At 36.6% G+C, this 22,841-nt stretch overlaps 1 protein-coding gene across 4 annotated transcripts in view; it reads right to left on the bottom strand.

Moving 5' to 3' along the window:
* Positions 1-22,841, bottom strand: part of SUGCT (succinyl-CoA:glutarate-CoA transferase) — a 315,428-nt gene that overhangs the window by 195,736 nt on the left and 96,851 nt on the right. For all 4 annotated transcript variants that reach the window (XM_056483688.1, XM_056483689.1, XM_056483691.1 and 1 more), the window contains exon 10: positions 2,018-2,089. In XM_056483688.1, the coding sequence (XP_056339663.1) occupies positions 2,018-2,089 (72 nt within the window). The remainder of the gene's footprint in view (positions 1-2,017; positions 2,090-22,841) is intronic.

Raw genomic sequence — 22,841 nt, 5'->3', positions numbered from 1 at the left:
TGTTTGCAATTGTTGACAGCTTGAGCCAGCTGTTACATCTTTAGAGTCCTCAGGGCGCAGCTTCCATACAGCCTGTATTTTCAGCACCAACCCAGCTCAGAAAGATTCTCTAATAGCAATTCTAATGTTTGAATTAGTTGTCTCTGTATTTACTAAAGTTCACTAAGGTGTTGCAGGCCTTCCTGTAATACAGCTATTTTTCTTTATTGGCTTTCCCTCTTCATAGTGTTTTAAGTTCCAAATCACCTTTGACTTAGCACAGAGCATATCTCTAATGGGTATTCATTCCAGCATTCCACTGACTCCCTCATCATTTCATTTCTGGGCAATGTAAGAGCCCAAATCCATACCTACAATATCCTGATAAGGGTAAAAAGCATTCTTTTTGAAACAAATATGATAACTGAACATAACAATTACTCAAAACTTGAACTATTTTTTTCTGCTTTTTTAATCCCTTTGAAATTTAAGCAGTCATAATTTTTCCATGCTCTGTACCTCTTGTTATTATGTAGCTACACTGGAACACATTTATAAGGATAAAAAAGTAAAATAAAATTAAATTAAAAAATCAGTTTGCAGACCAGGGTAATATTTGTCTCATTTCATTTTTATCTTTATATTCTAGGGTAACACAAACCATGAAAATCTTGTGTCATCTTCTGGGGTTCCATTCACTCTTTAATGATCACAGAGAGAAAATGTAGCAACAAGGCACAGCGTAATTCTCTTAGCTGCACCCTAAAGTCAGGTGAAGTGCATGGTCTAAAGATTTAGTGCCTGCTTGCTCATATCAAGGTGTCAGAACCTACTGAGATGGATCTTCAGCTCTGTCTTACTCAAGGATAGCAGGATGACAAGCATTTGCTACATAATTCTTCACTTTAGGTGATAAAGCACCTAAAAAAGAAGATATTTATGGCTATGTCCTGGGACACTGGAAAGATTTCCTTTATGAGGTAATGAGTCTTTGATAAAACTGAGTTATGCCAGGTACTTATTCAGCTATTATTCTTCATTCATGTTAAGATAATGATGACTGTAGTGGTCAGACACCTTTATGAAGAAAAACAACTGAGCAAATTTTGAAGAGGTTAAGAGCCAATTCAAGTAAGTGAAAGCAGAACCTTTCCACATAGCCAGGTGAGACCCCAAACTGTACTTAAAGAGACTCAAATGAGCACTGTCCTCTTAGTACATATTCCAGTTATCAGTGGTGAACTTCCACAGAAATGAGAAATATCTGACATGAAAATCGAGGGAAATAATGCTCAATTTCCTGATTGTCAATAATTTATGTTACGTATCCAAGTTCCTAGAGAAAAAACACAATGGCTAAAATAGCTAAAACTGTAATTTTTAAAAATGTTGTCTAATGCTATATACAGAATTCTCTTGTCCCTTCTTATATGTTACTGGGGTCTTTTATTTGGAATGGTGATACATTTTATTTAGAACAATTTTCTTTTAAGATTGTTCTTCAACATCATATTTCTGCACCACTCCAAAATCAGCCCAGAGTCCTGTAACATTTCTTTCCTAAGAAGTCCACAAGTTTCTCAGTGAGCACAGATCAACACATGGTAAGTGCTCAAAAGGAAAATGTCCTTCAGTACTGATTCAAGTAGCAGAACAACCCAACCTCTAACTTTGCCTTGGAATACTTTATTATGTATTTCATGGAGAAACATTGTCACATTTCTTCCTGAAAAAAAGGCACCAGTGTGACTTATGTGAGGTTTGCCATTCCAAAATTGGAATGTTGTTATGCTGTTCTTTTTTTATTTTAGTTGATCAGATGTGCACAGACTTCAAAAGGGGCTCAGTACCTACAAGCTTTAGAACTGGTGTGTTCTGAACTCAGGGCCAAAACACAGACCTCATGTTAGTCCTTCAGATAATCAGCCAGAGCTGCAGGGTTAGAATTTATACTCACCACTTATTTTCATACCAAAAAAAAAACAAAACCACAACAACAAAAACCTATTACAGATTTCTATACTCTTGCCTAACACACCTTGCACACAGTGACAAACTGATGATCATTTCCAGCTCCCACCACGATGTAGCCATCCTTGGTCTTAAATGCCTAGAAGAACAAAGACAGGTGATAAGATGTAACTAAACAATAAAATATTAGCACACCTTTGAAACGAAACTTTGTAAATAACATTCAAATTACTTCCTTAAACATTCCCATTTAGACCCAATCTCTTGTTCTAGAAAAGTGGCTCAAAATCATCGATCCACAAAGACGGATTAATTTTTTTCTAGATTTGAGAAGTTATCTTTGTTAATAGTTTATTTGCTAAAAATGTGTCATGAGCCACCCTGAAACTTAATGTGTCCCACATTCACAGGACTGAGAAGGATTACCATGATAATGTTTACTTGCCAGGAGGTATTTATTCAGCTCCACTCTTAGCCTGACTCAGAGCAGACAGCTGCACTGAAATGTCACAGATCTTGACCAAACACACCAACAAAATAATTGCCAGATAGCAGCTACAAATTAGGAACCCCCATGGAAATTAAAGTGATAGATTGCATCTTTACAGCTCTTCAGCTGGAGATAAGGCTATCACCCTGGTCAGTGGTCTCAAGATAGATCTCATAGAGGAAATGGGACTACTTTTCCAACTTTAAAGAAGTAATTTTTACTTTTGACCACATTACAGTGGCCTTAGTGGCACATTTCATGGTGAACATAACCTTGAACTGGGTAGGACATAACAGCTTTCATTTCACTCTAAACCATCTCACTCAGATTTTCACTGGAAAAAAAAAAAATCTGTAATTGGCAACATCCTCAATTTTTACCATTGTGTTAGGGCATCTTCTAAAACTGGATAATGCAACTTCTCTTTTCTCCACTCCTCTCTCTTATGCAAAGGTAAATAACTGCAGTCTCCGTCCTACATAGTGCCAGCCCAACCAATTTTTGCAAACATTTGGGAAAAACTCTTTCACTATTGATTTGACTTCAATGTAAGAGGCCAGAATAGGCTGGTGCACTAATGATGGCAAGGTCTTGCAATCATTTATTGCAGAGAGCAAAACTCATCTTCCATTCCTAGAAAGCTTTTTTTTTTTTTTTTTTTTTTTTTTTTTTTTTTTTTTTTTAATAAGCTATCATGTCCTCACTTAAAGGTGTGAATTTTCACAATAAATTTTGATAAAATAACACACAAATATATGGCCTGGAATGGAAACACTTTGAAATTCTTCTCATGCCACTCTGGCTTATTCTTCTTCACAGAGAGCAATATGCTAACTCAACTTGCAATCTTTCATATAGACACAAATATGTTCCCTAAGACTATTTTACCATCTGGTATAGTTGAAGTTTTAAAATTGTATGTGGACAATGATGTCCTGTGAAATGCAGGTAACTGTATCTCATAGTTACAATATCACCTGTTTGCTCTTTCTATGTTTCAGTTCATGGTAAATAGTATTGTCCAGTAGCAATTTATTTTTCACACATTTAATTAAGTAATTCAGTCTAAGATAGCAAGCAAAGATAAAATTCAGCAATGAGTCCCAAGCATGCAAGAAAGTATCACTGATTTGGCCACAATACAGTAAAATTTTAGTAACATACATAATATAAAGGTACTATACACACACACTGAAAAGAGCAGTAACCATAGAGAAAAGATTGGAGAAAAGAAAAAGGTTTGTATGTGAACACATAAACATTTCTTAGCTAAATCTGTTCATAAAGACTTCTGTCTAAAACAATAATGGCAGATCCTGGTAAAAGAATATGTAAGACTCTCCCTCCCGGTAAATGGCATTTAGTGGGAATAACTATGAATTAAAACTGTCAGTATAAACTTACTACCTTTAGTTACAGGCAAAAACTATTTTCTGAACACTCTGCCCAAATCTTGATTTGTCTTTGCTGATATTCAAAAACCAGCCTCATGCAAGTCACACAAATTATGGGTCAAACACTGTATGCATCAGTGTGCATGTAGAACACAGCACAATTTTTATTGGTGCAAGCACCTACTACTTCCTGTAAACAAATCAGAATTATTTTGTACATTCTTCTGAACTTCTAGTCTGGATGCCTGCTACAGCTTGCAAAGCCTACAGTATATGTCATAGATACAGAACCCCCTCCTCAGCACTCCCAAATGTATATTTACATTTACATTTATATTTACCTACTCCAAAATATATATTTATATTGGTAGTATGGGCAAATCTTGGAGAGTTTATTATTTATCAGCAGTTTCTGTTGAGACACACATCTCTGTAAGAAGGCTGCAGTCACACAATAGCTGCATGCCTCTATGAAACATGCATCTGTACCCACTGGCTGCCCATGCAGCAGCGGAAGATGTTGCTTTGTGGAATGTGTGGGAAAACTGATTATTCTTAATTGCACTGTATGTCTAAAAAGCTAAAATAACAATCATGTCATCCTTACACAACAAAAATGGTATCATAATAAATGCAGCAGTGTCTTTTTCCATGCAGCTTAAATCAAATGTCTTCAGCTGCTATTTTAAGCTTCCCATTACAAAACAGCTGATTATTTGCCAGTCCTTGCTGCTGACAAAGCAGAAACTTCCAAATGTTACTAACAAAATATTGATGCCAACATTTAAGGGTGACAATGGCTTTATTCATCACCCATAAATGTACACACACTACAGGTTACCACAGGTTAATCTCTGGTCACAGAAAGCTTCACAATTTTATTATACAAAGGAGAGTAAGGGCAAAGTGCATACAGATTTTAATGAGATTTTGTTTTGATAAACTGCTGTCCATCACATCGAATCATTTCACATTAGTGCAATAAAGGCACTATACACACAAGGCAAAAGTCCTTTTCCCTTTCCGAGTTTTTCTGAAGAATGAAGCCTTCTGATAAGATTTTTCAGAGTACAACCATGAGTTAACCCCCTGCTCCCACGAGGTATCCAGAGCAATAGCACATCATTTGGTGAAGACAAGAAACAAATACCAAGCAAAAAATCACTTGACATCCTATCCATGGAAAAGGCAGAGAAAGCTTGCGAGCATTCAAAGGTGTAGCTTTTTCAGTATGTTGCAAAAACTTGAGGAATTCCAATAAAATAATCTGTAAATTCTCATTGAATGATATCTAGTACGACATCAACATATGCATGTTCAAAGGCAGACCTCAAGGTCCTGTGTGCATGCATTACCACCTCACACTTTCAAATGGATATATTAAAGGACCTTAGTAAGACTCAGCACTTTTCCAACTTTGATCCTAGAACATGCAGAGATACTTAAAATCCCTTTTCGTTGGGAATACCTGATGCTAGCTACCCTTGGATTTGAAGTATCCTTCAAGACAGTGCTGCCTTTTGATTCATAAACTTGTATAGTAGTGTCCCTAAAAACATCCAACAATGAATCATGAGGGAAACAGCTGAAAGTTATGGGAGAGTCAATATGTATTGGCAATTTCTGGAGCAGGATTTAAAGGGACTTAAATTTTTGCATGCAGTCTAACTGGTCTTGGCCTTACAGAGCAAGGGGCTGATTGCTTCAACTGGCATCATCAAACAGCTTGCTTAAGATTTTGGAATGATGGTATCCTTGTATAAAGGCTAGATACAGTATTTGTGTAAGTTACATGTCTGTCAGCACAACAGGCAGCTCTCTCCCATGGCATTACAGCAGAACGCTCCTCTGAGCTCCCTCCCAAGGCTGACATAGGAGCAAGCAGCTTCATGTGGAGGCTGGGTGAAACTTTGGGACCAGCTGGGATCAGTGCAGAACAAAGACACCTCCTTGTGAAGTCATAAACATAACACCAGGAAAAGCCAAACCAGTATTTTCAAACAAAGCTTTGAAACATATTAACAATTTTTAAGAGATTGCTTTACAAGTGTCACTCCTTCCTCTCCCCTCCATTTTCTCCTTTACAGAATCAGGGAGACACTAGGTGACCATACACAGGCCTTTGTTTACAAGCTTGAAGTACTTCCCTGGTATTAATGGGTGTGGTCAAACAGAAGAGCTGGTCGCTTGCAGGCTTGGAACCACAGAGTTTTATTACATGATTTGTCTTCAATTAGACTTTGAAGTTTTCCAATGCAATATTCAATTCAATGTAAATGTCACTTAATGACAAGCATTATCTAGTCTTAAGAAGATTAAAGGCTACAATTAAGAAAGTGATGTATTCAGGATTTGACTGACCTGCACAGGCACCCTTATCCTTCCAACCAAATGTATCTACAGTATATGTTGATTTTTCTCTGTCCAAAACAACCTAATGAACTGCAGTGTAGGAGATTCTCAGTTTTGCTTCAGATCCAGAATCACTACATTCCTTCCAGATGGAATAAACTTTGCACATAATGTCTCTACCTTTACATATTAGTTTGAATAAAACATCAGTTGTGCCACAGAACCATGGAGGAGTCACATTCTTTTTTCTTTCAAGGGAACGGCACAATCCTTTCATAACAACTTAATATTTAATTACTGTAACAAATGGGAACAAGACCAAGAAGTTTGGTCAGTGGTAGTTCTGAGCAATACATATAAACCATAAAGACCACACACTTTGAAACTATTTGCCTACTTTGCACTCTCTTCCAGTGAAAGCAAACAGTAAAAATAAAAAAATGTAAATTTCATGGACTGGATTAATGAATGCTGAATGTTCTCACTGAGCAGACTGAAGAAGGGCATTCCACACAAAGATTTCACTTTTCCTCTCTGATCTTTTCAACCTACACTGCTTGTATCTCACTTCCCTACCATGTTGCAGGACATGCTACCTTGCAACTTCACAGCTGTCAGTCTACCTGACAGATTAGCATTAGCAATATCTACAAAAATTCTCTTGCCAAAAAAAAAAAAAAGTTCAACTGGATGCCGTGAGTTTCTAGGAAAGGTGTTTATGGCAAGAGTGGGAATGATTACTTTGGTCCCTCAGATAAGGCAGAACACTGGCACTGATGTCAAGGAAGGCACACCACAGACGGCCAGTCAGGGATATGATTTGCTTCCACAGAACCTCCAACTCATTAGATATTTTTCCTGATCAGCCTTCAAGCTCCATATGTGTGTGAATCCAGAAAAAGGGACATTTCTAACTGCTCCATGAGCAAAGCTCTAAAAGTGTTCTGAATGCACTTTCCTGAAAGTGGCAGCAAAGAATTTACACAAAATCACAGCATCAAACAGGGGTATCTGCATTTGGCAATATAGAATATTGCTCTCAACACTCCTTCAGGAAACGGAACAGCTTAGAACTGCTCTCCAGACCATGTCATGATTTTATCCAGTTCTTGCCTAATATGAGAATTATAAACTGCTAGAAACAGACAGAATCCAAGGCTTCTCCAATCCCAGCTCACTATCCTAAGAAACAGGTTGGAGACAGGATCTTTCTTTCCATCACTTACTCTTCATCTGACCATATGGTATTTGCGCTGTTCATTTCCCAATTGACTAGATGCAACACACAGGTCTGTAATCTAAAAATGCCAGTTAGGCAAACTATTTACAAAATAGACTTTTACAGTTGTTATTTCATATTCAATAGTAATAGAATATTAACTTTGGATGGCACACCCTCATACTTTCAGAAAAGACTTTTCTCCAGAATATTTTAAAGAACATATGCTACTAAGGAAATGAAACCATTTTCTTCATTTTCTAATGCAATATACATTTAGCCTCACCACCCAAAAAGACATTTAAAAACTCCTGGAAGAACAGTGAACAGCTTTAAAGTGGGAAACTTGTCACTTTCCCCAATTTCTAAAATTTTAAATACCTAAACTATACCTCAATTAAAAATAAATTATCTGGTACTGTAAACTGGCATTTAAACTGTTTCTTGCTGTTGAAAAATATCAGGCTCAGAATCATATTCTCCATTGCCACATTAGTTTTCCATTAGTTTTTCAACAATGAAATTACACACACACAGACGCACACACAAAATAAATAAACTTTAATCACAGTATCACACTGGAGCCAGTGTAATTAATGTCGTGTCAGCATTTCCATTTAAGCCACTATTTTCGAGAGGTTTATAGCACAGCCATAAAAATTCAGTTAGGTTGAAATTAAGCAAACAAGGTCTTATACAGCAAGCAACATTTAAGTATATATACAGACAGCAGCCAGTTACTACTTATATGGGAATTAAAATAGACGCTTACTGATTTTAAAGGGCGCTGCACAGCCAGTTTTTAAACAATATTTTTCTCAACATTTATAATGTCTCAAAAGCCTGAATCCAAACTATGTTTCTTTATTCTTTTTCCTTCTCACACAATAGTTCACACAATTTCTTCCAATTTTGGGATTGTAAGCATTGTATTTTTGTTTCACTTTTAAAGTAAAAGAATGCAATGAAAACATTTCTTTTGAAAAACAACACATATGACCACAGTTTGATCCTGATACAGGCCTCCAAGCATTAGTGATACAGAAATGACAAATATTTTTTAGATCTTCCAATAATCATAACCTGTAGCTGTCTGGAAAATCTGACTACTCAAATATGAGGCTTTAAAAATGCTATTTGAAATGTAATTCTAAAAGAGGTCTTATTTCTGGTTTCAGCAGGACTCATCAGAGAGGATTTGTGTCACTATTTCTGTCCCTTTTCTCTCTCTACTCTTTCACATTAAGTGTTGTAGTGGCACAGTTTCCAAAGGTGAGTTTTGTAGTACTGACTACCTATTTGGTGACTCATTCTGAGCCAGGGACCATACTGAGTCCTGTAATCATTCTAGGATTTCAAGCTGCAGATGACCCAGTGCAGGCAAACTCTAACTCCGACTGGGCAGTCAGTGCTATGAACTTAAAGGTCTCAATAACTTAGTGTCCTGCTATAAAGAAGGCTCTTCAAAAAACTGAGTGAAATAATTTGTCTCTCAACAACCAGTCAAGAGAGAAGAGAAAGGAAACAAATTAGCAATTATGCTGGTGAAAATCAGAAAAAACACCAATGATGACAGAACAATTACAGGGGTGCAAAACTGGCCAGGTTTCACAATTTTTCACTTCCATAACTTAAAATAAACAGCAGTCCTATTTGAAAACTGTCATTTTGCTGCAGAGAGCAGCAACTCCATTCTGCTAATTAGATTTTGCCCTATTTTACACCTTTTTCTCAATAAATATATCTGTCAAACATTATGTGACCTATCTACTCCTCAGTACAGTGAACTAAGGATGGATTTCAAATATTTGAAGCTTGACTCTTCAGTATCTTTGATTTGTGGTTTCAAGTCAAACTCATTAAGGTTTATTGCATGTAGTCTGTTTTAGTTTAAAATACTAATTTTTTCTCTAATCAAGGATTTAAATATTAAACTGGCCAGACACCTAGGATGTACATTATTTGAAGTTCTGAATGTATGTCAAAAAATCATTGCCAGGCCATAAGAATAGTGCTGGTGAGATCTATTTTTAAAAAATAGAAAAATAATATTTGATTATTGGAATGCTTAATTATGTCAAAAAAAGGTCAGAACCTTCCTCCTAATTTTCTTGTAAAGTTCTATCAGGTTTCCTAAAAACTATAACACTTAGACTTCTGTTTTTCTCCAGGTTTTTTTAACTATCTCCTTTAATCTGAAAAATATTGAAATTTAATATCACATTACTGGAATTAAAATTCTATCTTTCTAAAATTTAGCATTATTTAATTTTTTAAATTTTGAAAAGCACTACAATTAGAAGCCAAAATATTATGCCTTTTGTCAACTTACTATTTTCCTGGCCAATATTTACCCAATTTTCATTCTATTACCTAGTTTGTCAAATAATCTATGGATGAAAAGCTGAGGAAATCTGTGTAGTAATAGCTACTATATTAGTTTTTGTCACAGATCTTCATGTCTACACCTTGAGAAGGACTTTATATAATAACAAACACAATTATTCTTTACAAAAGAATACGTTCTGGAGAATCAACACAGTATAAGTGTGCTTCTATGATCACACCCTAAAATCTACATCCACCTTTGTATAAAATGTCCTTGCAACCCTTGTAGCCCCAAGGGATGGATATAGGTATGGCAGTAAAACTAAAACTGTATGAAAAGACAATAGGAGTAGACAAAAGGAGAAGTCAAAAATTCCAGTTTCCAAAATTGATCCCACATTTTTCCACTTCAGATTTGAAATGAAAAAACCCCTAAGTTTTCACTTACAGGTACTCATGTTGTTCTTCAACAAACTCTTCATTCTTATAAATTATTGCATTTATTTTGAGGTTTCCTCTTGCCTTATGCTGCCACAATATTTTTTTTTTCATTCTGGATGGCTGAGGGGCAGCCTGTTTCTCATACATGACAGTGTGAACAACCAAATGACAATCCTGATTTAATTATGAGAGATTCATAGGAGTCTGAGCTTATTTAGGGCAGGATTCTGACTCTTAAGACCACCCAGTACCACTGAGTGTTAATTTCTTGGCACAACCACCAAATTTACTTTTACTGTCAATCTAAACCCTTACTTTTCACTTTCCTAAAGAAAAGCCCAATTGTAAACTAAAGTGGTGAATTCAAAGGTTAAGGACTATATGTACCTCTGCCAAACACTGTGACATCAGGAAAAGTGCAAAATTACTGCATTTTCTGCCATAGATAATTGCCATAAACTGTTTAACTTATGAAAGTGTTAAATTTTATACAGCCAATTTTGCACCCCTGTTACTTGTTAGGTCCTCATTGATGTTTCTGCTGATTTTCATCAGCATCAGTCCTAATTTGATTCCTTGCTCCTCTCTGTTGACTTGCTGTCAGGAAATTCACAAATTCTTATTCCAGTAAGGTTTTTGAAGAGCCTTCTTTAGAGCAGGACAGAGCACTGTAACAGCATCACTGCACCTCAATCAACTGACAAGTGAGCATGAACACACACTGCTTCTGCTGGAGCCTTTAGCAAAAAACACCATTGTTTCACACATTTTCATAAAAGATAGTTTAGAGAAAGTAACCCAAAGCAATATACATAGCATAATGTTATATTAGTTTAATTAATTAGTCACATGTAGCCAAATAAGTTTAACACTATCCAGCTACTGCAATCCAAATACCACAGCACAGTCACATTACAGTCTACATGCAAACAGCAAAGACCTCCTGTAAGAGAGAACATCTCATAAAGAGCGAATGAGTCTCGTCACAGAAATGTTCCCAGCTGCCAAGGGCCCCAGTCTGGCTATGGCAAAGGGATGGTGCCAGCAAGTCTGGAGGAGTAGCCCGGCACCTGACCTTCATCATGCTTCCCCCTCCCTCTTTGCGGGTCGGTGAAGTCACAGGGCTGGTCTCCTAATGATCCAGATGGCCTTCTGGTGACACTGGGGCTGGCATCAAATGGGCAGCAGCAAGTCCAGCACACAGACCTGCCATTGTACTGGGAAGGACTAAAATGGGCTGTTGGCAGAAGCTTGGCCTCTCCTTGCACCCCTGATGACAGCCTGAAGTGCTGCCTGCCCACTGTTCCCTGGAGTTGGCTATGAAATGACCTTTCACAGAAAAAAGGTTCTTGTCCTTAGATTATACAAAGCTGGTATCTGATTGCCTCACTTGGAGAGGGGGAAGAGGGAGCAAATAAGGAGAAGAGGTGCATGGATTTATAAGGGCACTCATTCTTCCTCCCCACAGTGGGCTGATAAAAGCATAGGGATGTTTTACACCTTCCTTTTAACAGTATAAAAAAATAATACATAGAGAAGAGTAACAAAATACATTTAAATGGTTATATTAATTAGTACAGAGATAGTTTCAGTAACAGTGGGATTCTGGTATATTTAATTTTCTTCCAACATAAATTTCCTTTCACAGTTGCAAAGCTTGGGCATTTTATTAGACATTAACAAATCTGTGCTTATAAGTGGGAAGGATGGCTGCTAGAGAAAATTATGCAGGGAGGCATACCAATTTTCACATCAACTTATGTACTGAAGCATAAGATTTTGGAGACAATGCATTTCTCCAGCTACTTGATCTGTCTTTTTCTTTTCAAAATCTGCACAAGTTAAACAAAATACACTGAGTAAGCAAACAAAGCAACCTTAAGCTGACATAACGAATGCAAAATCAACTAAAATGAGTGAGGCATAAGGTTGTGCACTCAACTTCAGCTTCCAGATGAAAATGAAGATCCTATAGAGTAAGATTTGCATTCCTTTCACATACGAAGAAAACTTTGGGTCTCAAATATATAAAACAGGAGTGCAGCTTTCCCTCCCAGAAGTTTAAAACCCACTAAAAAATCTTTTTGGACCTAAAATCTGAGGAAACAGAATAAATAACAGGAAGTCTGTGGTGGCATATGATTGCCTACTCTGAAGGTTTGGGCATCTCAAGGTTTAGACTAGAGAATTTCTGTTCCTTTATAAGGAACTCTGCAGAAGTATCAAGGCTAACTCAAAATAAGGATAACTTCCACTTCTAGTGGAAGGTGTCCCTGCCCATGGCAGGGACATTTGAATTTAAAGATCCTTAAGGTCCCTTCCAATCCAAGCCATTCTATAATTCTATGATAACTGACCTCGCATTTGTCCTGCTTTTCACCAGATTGCAGAATGTGGACCGAATGTGAACCATAAGAATCTTCCTGAGCTTCCTAAGCTGCTACAAGTACTTGCAAAATGGGATCCAGAATGATTACACTTTTAATAGCACACAGGCTGGGACCTAGGGGTATTTCAACAATGCCTATGCACAGGAGTATACACCCCTCTGAGCAGCAGTGCCCATCTCCTACTTGAATGCTTCTGAAAACCTCCTGCTGCTAGTCTGCTGTCGGCATCACGAGAAATGAACTTAGACAGCAATGAGAAGGGAACAAAGATTTCCACTGATCATTATTGCATTTACACTGCTAAAATACCACCTGCAAGAAACAGTTTGCAGAAAAAGAGGCAGCTTCAGAGGGCACTGTTAGGTTTTCCCTTTCTCTTCTCATGTCAGTTAGCAGAAAGTAATTTAGACATCATAAAGAAATTACATCACAAATATGTGTTAAAACAAGGATTACACATGAAATGGCAGAAGGCACAGGAGTGTCAGGAGAAAGAAAGCAAAAATATTATTATCATGTACTTGGGATCATAATCATGCCCATCCAGACTGCAAAAGAAATAGTGAATAATAAAAGTGAGAGGGCTGGAACATTTTTCTGGACAACATTCCAACCAAAACACCTCTCAACATAAGGAAGGGAATGAAGGACACAGGAATTCTGGGATGGGAATTCTGCAAACCCTAACAAGTTGTCGGTCATTCTACTAACTGCTCTGCAGACTGTGCTTTCCACACAGTTGTCCACAGCCAGATGTCCAATACAGAGGTTTGGCAGGGAAGTATTTTGTAGTTACAGATCAGCACCAACTTGAATAACGACAGACACAGAAGTTCCTAAACTTTGTTGGGTGCGCAGAAATGAGCAAACATCTGATTCAAAAATGATATACTTACTCTAAAACTGACAGCTAATTTAAGAGTTAGATCTGGATAATGACTTTTTGGGAGAGAATTTGATTACAAGTGCCTTTGTTGTCTGGAGTAGCATAGGGCTGTCAACAACCAAACAGAAGCAGAGGAAAAAGAGTCATCATTTCATAGATGAATGTGGCTCTAAACACAAACTGGGATAAAAAAGTTATGATAATGTTCCGGAGATCAGTTTTTTTTTCCTGGCCCAGCTGGCATTTAGATGGAAATAAAAGACAAGCTCTAGAACTGCTTATTTTTTAGTATGGGCAGAGTCATAAACAGCTGTAGCCAGATTATGGGCACAAACCTACTTCTAATGAAGTCTATCCCTGCTACCCCTCAGATATGTCAGACAGCTAGTACGTTTCTAAAATGAGCAGACATAGGAACTTTATTGTCAATTAAATTGTCAATTTTTGCCTCAGTTGGCCAAGTCAGACCAACAGCAGGTAATTATATACTGCTAAGAGCACAAGAAAAAGTTCTGCTGACAGGTGTTCTCACATTTTGCTTTTTTTTTTTTTTTTTTTTGAGGCAGGTTGGCTGAGAATTGCTGGTCCATTAAAAAACTAGTGACTCCCCATGTGAGGCAAAAATAAAATAAGCTGCTAGTAAATTTAAAAATAATAGAAAAGATGGGATCTCCAGATTATCTTTTTGTAATACATTCTTCCTCTATACCTCCATTCAGGGGCCTTTTATCTGGATAACCTCAACCTGACTAACAGTCAAGTATTATCCTTTCTAGATGAAGCCTGGGCAAAACTGTGGCTTCAACAGGACTCTCACGCTTCTTCTTAAAAAAAACAGATGTGATTTCAGAGAAATCAACATTTTTCCACCCACTGGCTTTGAAGAAGTCACTTAAATACATAATTACACACTGTGGACATCAGTAAATACCCAAAACCCAAGTAACAGTAAAGCAGCAGTAAAGCATCACAGCAACTTTAGGTATTGAAGGTATCCCCTTCATCTTTATGTCCTTGTTATGCACAGGCACACAAAGCTCTTTACAAAGGTTTAAGAGTGTGTCTTCCATGCTGGAGAAGAAGCCATGCCAGATCTGCAAGAAGATGCATAAGGATTGTGCAGGTACTCATCATAGGGTTATCAACTGTCCCCATATCTACACAAGAGACCTGGAAAAACATGTTGCTGACTTCTAAAGGCAATGAGCTACTTTTGAAATGCATTTTCACTGCATCTCATGCCCTGAATTAGCTGCTCTTCCTGCAATGAGAGTTGCATTCATGCTAACAGATGGAAAATATCATCATCTAAACTTGGATCCATGCCTTGCTACTGGCTTTTACAAAATCCATGAACGTGGTTTAATTAGTTAAGTTAAAAACATTTTTGTATAGTAGCCTGTCGATGAAAAGTTTTCCCACATTACACTGCAGTAAAACTCATACAGTGATGTTTCTTAGGGAAGTACCTGTAGAGCTTTATGGACTTAGCCCAGTGCCAGAGCAGACACAGGACTCTGGTATGACATGCATGTGGATTTACAAGAAGGGGCTTCATGCTAAAAGCACTTTACAGCAAATGCCAGAAAAATACAAACCCAATTCTCAAAGACAGAGCATCATATATACGTATATGTCAGAGAATATTTGAAGAATCCAAGGATGGGCATTGACATGAAAAAGGGACAGTTTCCCTTCAAGAAGAGACAATCCCAAATAATGTATTATTAAAGAGATTATAGCACTAGAAGAGAGAAGTGAACTACTAAGTCCTTGACAAGAAAATCCAACATTCAGCAATTCTCAGAGGCAACATTTTGATGGTTGAACTGCACTGTGTGTCTACCATGGTACTATCATTCTACACAGCTATTATTCATGCTGCTCAGTATAGCACTATAATTCATATTCACAAAGTTTTCCTAGTCCCTGTATCTCCCTACTTCTCTTTTTCCTGTGTAAATCTTTTTTGTGATATCCACAGTTACACTGTTGAGCAAAAGGTTTATCACAGAACACTTCAGCTCTCTCATCTCATGGGTTGTAATTTTTCAGACTGTGGGTCAGGGCCCTTTCCATTTCACTGAAATTCCCAAGAGACTAGTTCATCTGCAAAGTGAATTTCCCATACCTTTAGTAATTTCTACTCAAGAGAAGATGTTAACTACCATTCAAAACTGACTGGAGCTCTACCTGTTGCAAGAAAGCTACAGTATTTTGGACTTTTGGCTCTCCAGCTTCTACCTCTGCTCCAGTGAATTCTTCCAAATCTGAAACAAAGTCAGAAAGGATGCAAGTTACTTAAATATTGCTGTGGCTCCCTGCTACAGTGACAGAATTAAAATTATTCTGAGAAACTACAACCATTCCTCTCTCAAATCAGCCACATCTTCTCAGACATTAGCTTTTATTCTTTAACTGTCTGGCAGGTCACTTCTGCCTTTTGAAGCGCTGAAGGCCTTTCCCTGTCTTGTCAGGAAATTGCTAATCTTTCCCTCTGGAATCCTTGAAGCAATATTCTTAGGCTAAAATGTCAAGATAAGAGTCTCTGTTATTGCCTATTCTCCTCTCTATTTTGCATCCACAGCCTGACATCCTTTAAAGCAGTTTCTGCTACCCCATTACAACTTCCAAGAACTGAGGGGAGTAGAATTTTTTAAGAAAAGTAGAACAAAAGTAGAAGTTCAATTAATTGCAGATATTTTAAAAACTCTGTACTACTCTCATTGTTCTGTGCTAACAGTACTATTAACTACTTCCTCCATCAGTTAAGTGTTTGGGTCATCTTTTTTTTTTAATAAAGTTTCTGCAGGATTATAGACATTATAACTTGCCATAAAAGTTTCAACATTCCTGAAATCCAAGTGTGACGCTGGCTTTTCATTTACATTCATTTACATTTTAGTAAAATGTTATGCAGAAGAGTTTTAAGGACAACTTTTGAAAAAAAAACAGAAAAAAAACCCTATTTATTAGGGTTTGTTTTATTTCAATTGGCAAGAAAACATAAAGAAAACAATTACAAGTGATTCAAAAAGTCTATTCACCAAACAAAGCCAAGCATTAAAATGAAATTATTGTCCTGGTTTCAGCTGCTAAGAGCAATATAACTCATCATTCAGGATCAAACCACCAATGTCTACTTATAATAGGGTACAGTTATGTAAAATTAAGGCTGGCACTGCACTGAGCTCAGATACTTGAGGTTTGGATCCGTAACTATGAATTTTCTCCCTTTTATGATCTTAAGCCAGAGAACAATGGCTGTGTTTTAATCTTGCCTTTTGTAATTTTCTTGGTCTTTTCTTTCAAGTGTTTACATACAATGATACAACCCTGAGTGATGCCACAAAATAACACATCATCCAAATCTAGCTGTTTACCACAGATCCTATGATATCATTCAAGGTTGAACAAATCCTTTTTTTCCTTTCCCATGGAATGATAATGGATTCATTACAAAGAAGTGATTTTTTTTTTATTGTCATTCACCCATGCCTGCATCAGACAGCATGCTTATGATTAAAGGCTGTAATATTGTGATTCACCAAATTTATTCTAAATTATTTTCAAATGGAAACAGAAAAAGATATCTGGAAAAAACCTTCAGCAGCATTACCAAGTCCCTTTGTTCTTCTTATATTATGAAGTCTACATGACTGGAATTCTGTACTAGATTCTCTCCAGTCATTGCAAACTTGTTTGACTTTACTACAGTCAACACACAATAACAAGACATCATTTCATTAAATAAAACAAGCTAATTGTCTCCATAATCAAATATTTTCTTTTTTATTACAACACTGGCCATGAAAAATATAGGTGCATAAAAAAGAAAATTATGAAGATGACAAAGAAAGTTAAACTTACCTGTTACTAGTGAAAAAGGCTATAATAAAAAAATTGTTTAGAACTTCATATTTTCCAGAGGAACTTGAACAAAACTACTGGCCTTTATAAAGCAACATAAAAGGGGGACTTCTCTTGTTGATTGGGCAGGAAAACCAACACAACTCCCTTATTCAAGCATACCTCCTTTCATCTCAGTCAGCAACAGGCTTCTGAAAACATAACTTTATTTTATAAATGTTAACATACTGTTCAAAATTATAAATATTTATGTGATATTTCACCTTCATATTAGATATATTGTATCTGATCCTCATTCTCACTAAATATAATTACATTACACAGGGATCTAAACTTCCTCAGTTTTGTCAATATCACTCAATCTTACAGATTCAAAACCATGATGCTGGTGCTGTTCAAAGCATGCTTCCTCTCTATTTTATTTTCCAGCTAAAACTTTACTAAAAAAGCACCCACTGCAGAAAAACAGGTTAAAAAAGTTTTCAATCAGTTCTGAAATCACAGTATAAACAGAGTAGAACCTTAACCTTCAAAACTTCATTTAAGACTATACATTCATACATAACAAAGAATAGCACAACCAGTCTCCTGGCTTTAATTGTCATTCCTTTAGTTTGCAGACAGGTAAGTCTCTGGACTGGGTTGTTTCCACTCCTGTAACATTTTTAAACAGAAGTGGTGCCCATTTCTTAAACTTCTTTCTATGGCATGCACAGAGAAATACGAAAGTAATGTTACCCAAGGAATACAAAACCTGTCACGTGCTACAGGTGCCCCCAGTGTTAATCTTCACAAAAAGGAAGTGAATTTCAGTGTGTGCTTTCTGTTCTCCCTTTTCAGGAGGAGAAGGCTCCACTGTGATCTGCCCCCTGTAAGAGTAACACTGGGTTGGCATTCAGATCAGACACAATCCATAAATCCATGTCCCATTTGCGGTGAGACTCTCAAAATCAAATTCATTGTCACTACACAGGACTACCTCATCTCTTGTTTTTGCCATGCTTGGCTTTTGCTTGGTTCCATTAGTATTGTCTGACCATGTGTAGGGTCCAAACAGATACCATAATCTTGCATAATCCCACTGTTGGAATAATCAGACACAGTTTTTTTAAACATTAAAAAAAAATTTTAAAATGGCGAAAGAAGATGTCTAAACTTTAAATAATTTTTTTAAAAAACATAAGGACCTGGAAGATTTTTTGCTCTTCAGATTTTTTCCACCTTCCACTAATTTTTATTTATTGCTCTGAATATATTATTCTTGATCATAAATGTTTAAAATAAAAGGCCAAACATCCAATAGCGGAAACATTAAAGAAAGAATAGATTAATGCTGCTCAGATCATATATGCTGTCTTTAAATATATAATAATGCTGGACGAATAGACTAAGGCATAAAATAATCCGCATGGGTAAGCCCTATTGTATTCGCATTCTATGTGGAAAAACAGATGGATTAATTTCACCTCACTTTCCAAAGCACAGAACACAGTAATGCAGATTTGTTTTTCTTAATGCATAATAGCATTATTGTGCAATGTAAAACGCAATCTTTATTTCTTTAACTAACTATTGATGTAGGAAGCTAAATCCAGTGTTAAAATAAAATGTGCTTTCTACAAAAGTGTAACATAAGGCCTTCAGAAAGATAAGGCACACAGACTTGTTGACCAGCTCTGGATATACTATACTTCCAGAATGGAAGATGTCAGTAGTCACAGAGTTTCATGTAACCTCACTTTTAGAAATCTTTCTGGAAAAACATACAAACAAATTTTTAATGACCCTTTCAAGCTATGTTAAATAATAGATGCTTAAGCAAATGGCTGACAAACAGCTATGCAAAAGAATTCTAATCTAACACAGCTTCTCTCAGCTGCTTCAGGATAAACTTTGTACAGTCTTTTTTCAAACAAGCACAACCAGCAGTTTATGTGGCAATCCAAATTGGCAGAAAATCTAAATTATTTCTTTTTATTAAGATAAATGGAGCTACAAACCCTTGGTGGTCAAGATGACAAGAAAAATCTAGAGGAAAGCTCATTTCAAAATTCTTTTAAAATCTGTTTCTGCAAATGTTTTTAGATGTTGTACAAGAACATACATCTTCACTAAAAGATTTCCATAATTATTTAAATAAATTAGCCATATACCTAGAATGGTATTAATGAATTAAAGGTCTCATTAGACTTAATGTTTTTTTCTTGAAAAGAATATGTTGTTCTTGCTTAAACTTTGAATCTCTGTTCCTTTGGGGTAGGCACTGTTATCCATTTCCAGAAGGAGCCTCAAGCACTGCCACATTATAAACTAGCAATACCACTGAAAACACACCTGATCACTCTCTTGTTTTCATTTGTTTTTCCTTGTTTTGTTTTTCCTCAGAAGCTAAAGAAGCTATCTGTATCCTAATGCTTTATTTCTATCAATAGCTTAAGAAACAAGTCCAAGACATTCCAGGCAGTGGAGCTATGGTAGATCTATGCAAGCAAATTCTCTGGAGGAGCAAGGAAAGGTGGTGTAAGGAAAGTTATTGTGCTGCTATAGTTTATTTGAGTTCCTGAGATAGCTATATGCCAGGAAAGCAACCATGCTTACCTGTTTCCAGTGCAATCTCTGCCACTGTGGCTGTGTCAGTTGAACTGTGAATTTCCCATTCATCTAACCAATAGGACTCTGCCATCGACACTTTAAACTATAGCCAAGCTTAGTGTGTGAAGCAATTGCAAAGATCACCTTTTTCCATGTCTCCATGTGATATGATTTTTTGTGACATGGAAAGGTTACTAAAAATCTGTCAGCCCAAATGCCCTGTTTGTCAACTGGAGGAAAACACCACAAAAGATACACAGAACAATAGTCAAAGGGAAGTGTTGCTGCATTTTCATCATATGAAGGAGGATTAGGGGGTGGGCAGTATTTTTTTTTTAATTACCAGTGTCTTGCTTGCATTAATTACAAGAAACATTTGAGTCAACTGTTCCTGGCTTGGATTAATTTCATGATTCAAATTATCCTGAATTTACAACACATTTGTGTATGTGTGTTTCATATTGGGACAGTTTTAATCTTAGTAAATTAAGAGCTTCAGTCTGCTACATTTGATTGTTTTCTGTTCCACTTTGTTCTCATATAATAATTACCCTTCAGAATTCAAAAGGCTTATCAATTTGATCTACAGTCAAAAATTAAGAAAATAGGGGATGTGACTCAGAGCTGGATTTTCTGATCCTCTTTATTCATGATGGAAGTACCAGGCAGCTTCGAGGCCACTAAATTTTACATGTGCACCAACCTTGATGGAAAAATGTTCTGAATGTGTTTCTCCTACGAAAAGGATATAGAGGATATGGAGGATATGGAAGAAGTGCAAGTTGCTTGACATAGAATAAAATAGTTCTATGCTGCTGCAGTCTGTAATGAACTCAACAAGAGGACATAGTCTCAAGCTGTGCCAGGGGACATGAGAAGGAATTTCTTCACAGAAGGAGTGGTTGGGCATTGGAATGGGCTGCTCAGGGAAGTGGTGGAGTCACCAAGTGTTTAAGAAAAAACTGAATGTGGAACTTAGTGCCATGATCTAGTTGACAATGTGGTGTTTGGTCAAAGACTGGACTCTGATCTCAGAGGTCTCTTCCAACCTAATTGATTCTGTGATTCTGAATATAGAAAGTCACAGACGAGCAAAAGTGAGTAGCAAAGTTTATCTATGTACATGACTCTTTCCTCTGTATAATTCCATTGGCTTCACAGACATACTGCTTCCATGGTTTCCAGTAACATTGTTACAAAATAGTCTCATGACTGTATTTCAAGAGAAAGGCATGCCTTCTTTTAGGCTAGTTCTTGTATCACTGGAGAAAATCCAGTAGTAAATTGAATCAAATGAAACCTGTCAGGCTAAAATATTACAGTTCTTAAATAAACAAAAGCCTAGACATACAAATTGGAGTTTGAAACACCCTTTGCACATTCTTTTCTCATTATTTGCTCTGAAAAACAAGTTGGTTCATTCACTACGGGTCAGATACCCAGTAATTCACACAATCAGCACATAAAATGACTCATAAGCAAGACCCAGAGCTGACACACAAGTCAAGACATCTCATGTCTCAAGTTATCTTCAGATTCATACATTATCAAATTTTGATGATAAATACATCCATGACAGTGATTTTCGTACAGATGTCAAAACTTTTGTGAAGACTCAAATGCTTTTTGAAATATAATTAGGTGAGTGGATCAGATTATGACATTTATATACTCACCATCTTAACAAAAGTTTACCTGTCACGTTTAATAATGAACTAGCTTTGATACACACATTTCATCAATCACAAAAATATCAGCTTCATTTTATGAACTCCTTTCTGTATCATGAAACACTATTTATGACTGTAACTTCAGCATGGGTTGGAAACCTATATGCATACTCTTCCCATGAGGCTGAAAAGAGTTATCATGAATGATTTCGACACTGTACACTTCCCTCCTGATAGAATATAAAGCTGGCTCCGAGACTAAAAAGTCAGACTTGATTGCCTGTCTAAATCAATTCAATCAGGACTCTGGCAATTCTACTGGCATTCCTACTTCAGATGAAATTATTTGTTTATGAGTTGTATTTAGAGGTTTACCTGGCTATTGAGAATACAAACATGTAACAAGATGTATTTCAAGAAAAGCATACTCTCTTATAAAAACAATTGAAAATCTAGTGCAATAGTCACTCCTGTCCTCTACCAAAACTGTGAGCTTTACTGTTTTCTACTAGCATTGTAGAGAAAGGACTTAGCAGCATTTTCAGTGTACAGAATTATGGTATTGTGTGGAACCAGATCCAAGGACCTGGACAACCCCCCTGCAGTCCTTGGGATTTTACAGTGCAGCGATATAATGTTCTCCCACAAAATATTACTCTCTGAAGAGCTTGATAAATGTTTATCTTGGGCTGTCTTCCCTTCCTGTTTAAACAGTATAGTTTCTATACTCTTCAATAAATATTCTGTTTGAAATTTAACATTTTCATACCCAAGCTTCTAACATTTCTACACTTTTGAAATTAATTGTGTTGTCTGCTGTAACTACACAGATGTCACTAGACAACATTGGTGGCTTGACTGTTAACAAATCCAGCTGTTCCTAAAACACCTGGGTCATACAACTCTGTCAGATGAATTCAGAGTTCAGGTTCACATTCTGTTTCATCTTGCAATATAGTATCATTAATAAATTGTGCCAGGCTGCACAGTCTGCATGAAGCCTATATGCTTTTTTTTTTTTTCAAATTGACAGGTCTTAATTTATTTCTGAGAATACAAAACTTGCATGGGACTCTTTAATTTGAGACTAAAGTACTTTAATGACGTTTGGATCTTCCACATCTTTGCGTTTCCCACAGGGTCAGCAGATGAAGGCCTTGAACTTTTGTACAAAATCTAATAAAATTATGGAAAGTGACAGCAAAGAGAAAATTAATGCATCTTAAATATATTTCAAGACATGATGGAGTCCAAATGGG

Source organism: Oenanthe melanoleuca, chromosome 2 (genome assembly GCF_029582105.1).
Source record: "Oenanthe melanoleuca isolate GR-GAL-2019-014 chromosome 2, OMel1.0, whole genome shotgun sequence".
NCBI lineage: Eukaryota > Metazoa > Chordata > Aves > Passeriformes > Muscicapidae > Oenanthe > Oenanthe melanoleuca.
This window is presented reverse-complemented; position numbering and strand designations above follow the sequence as displayed.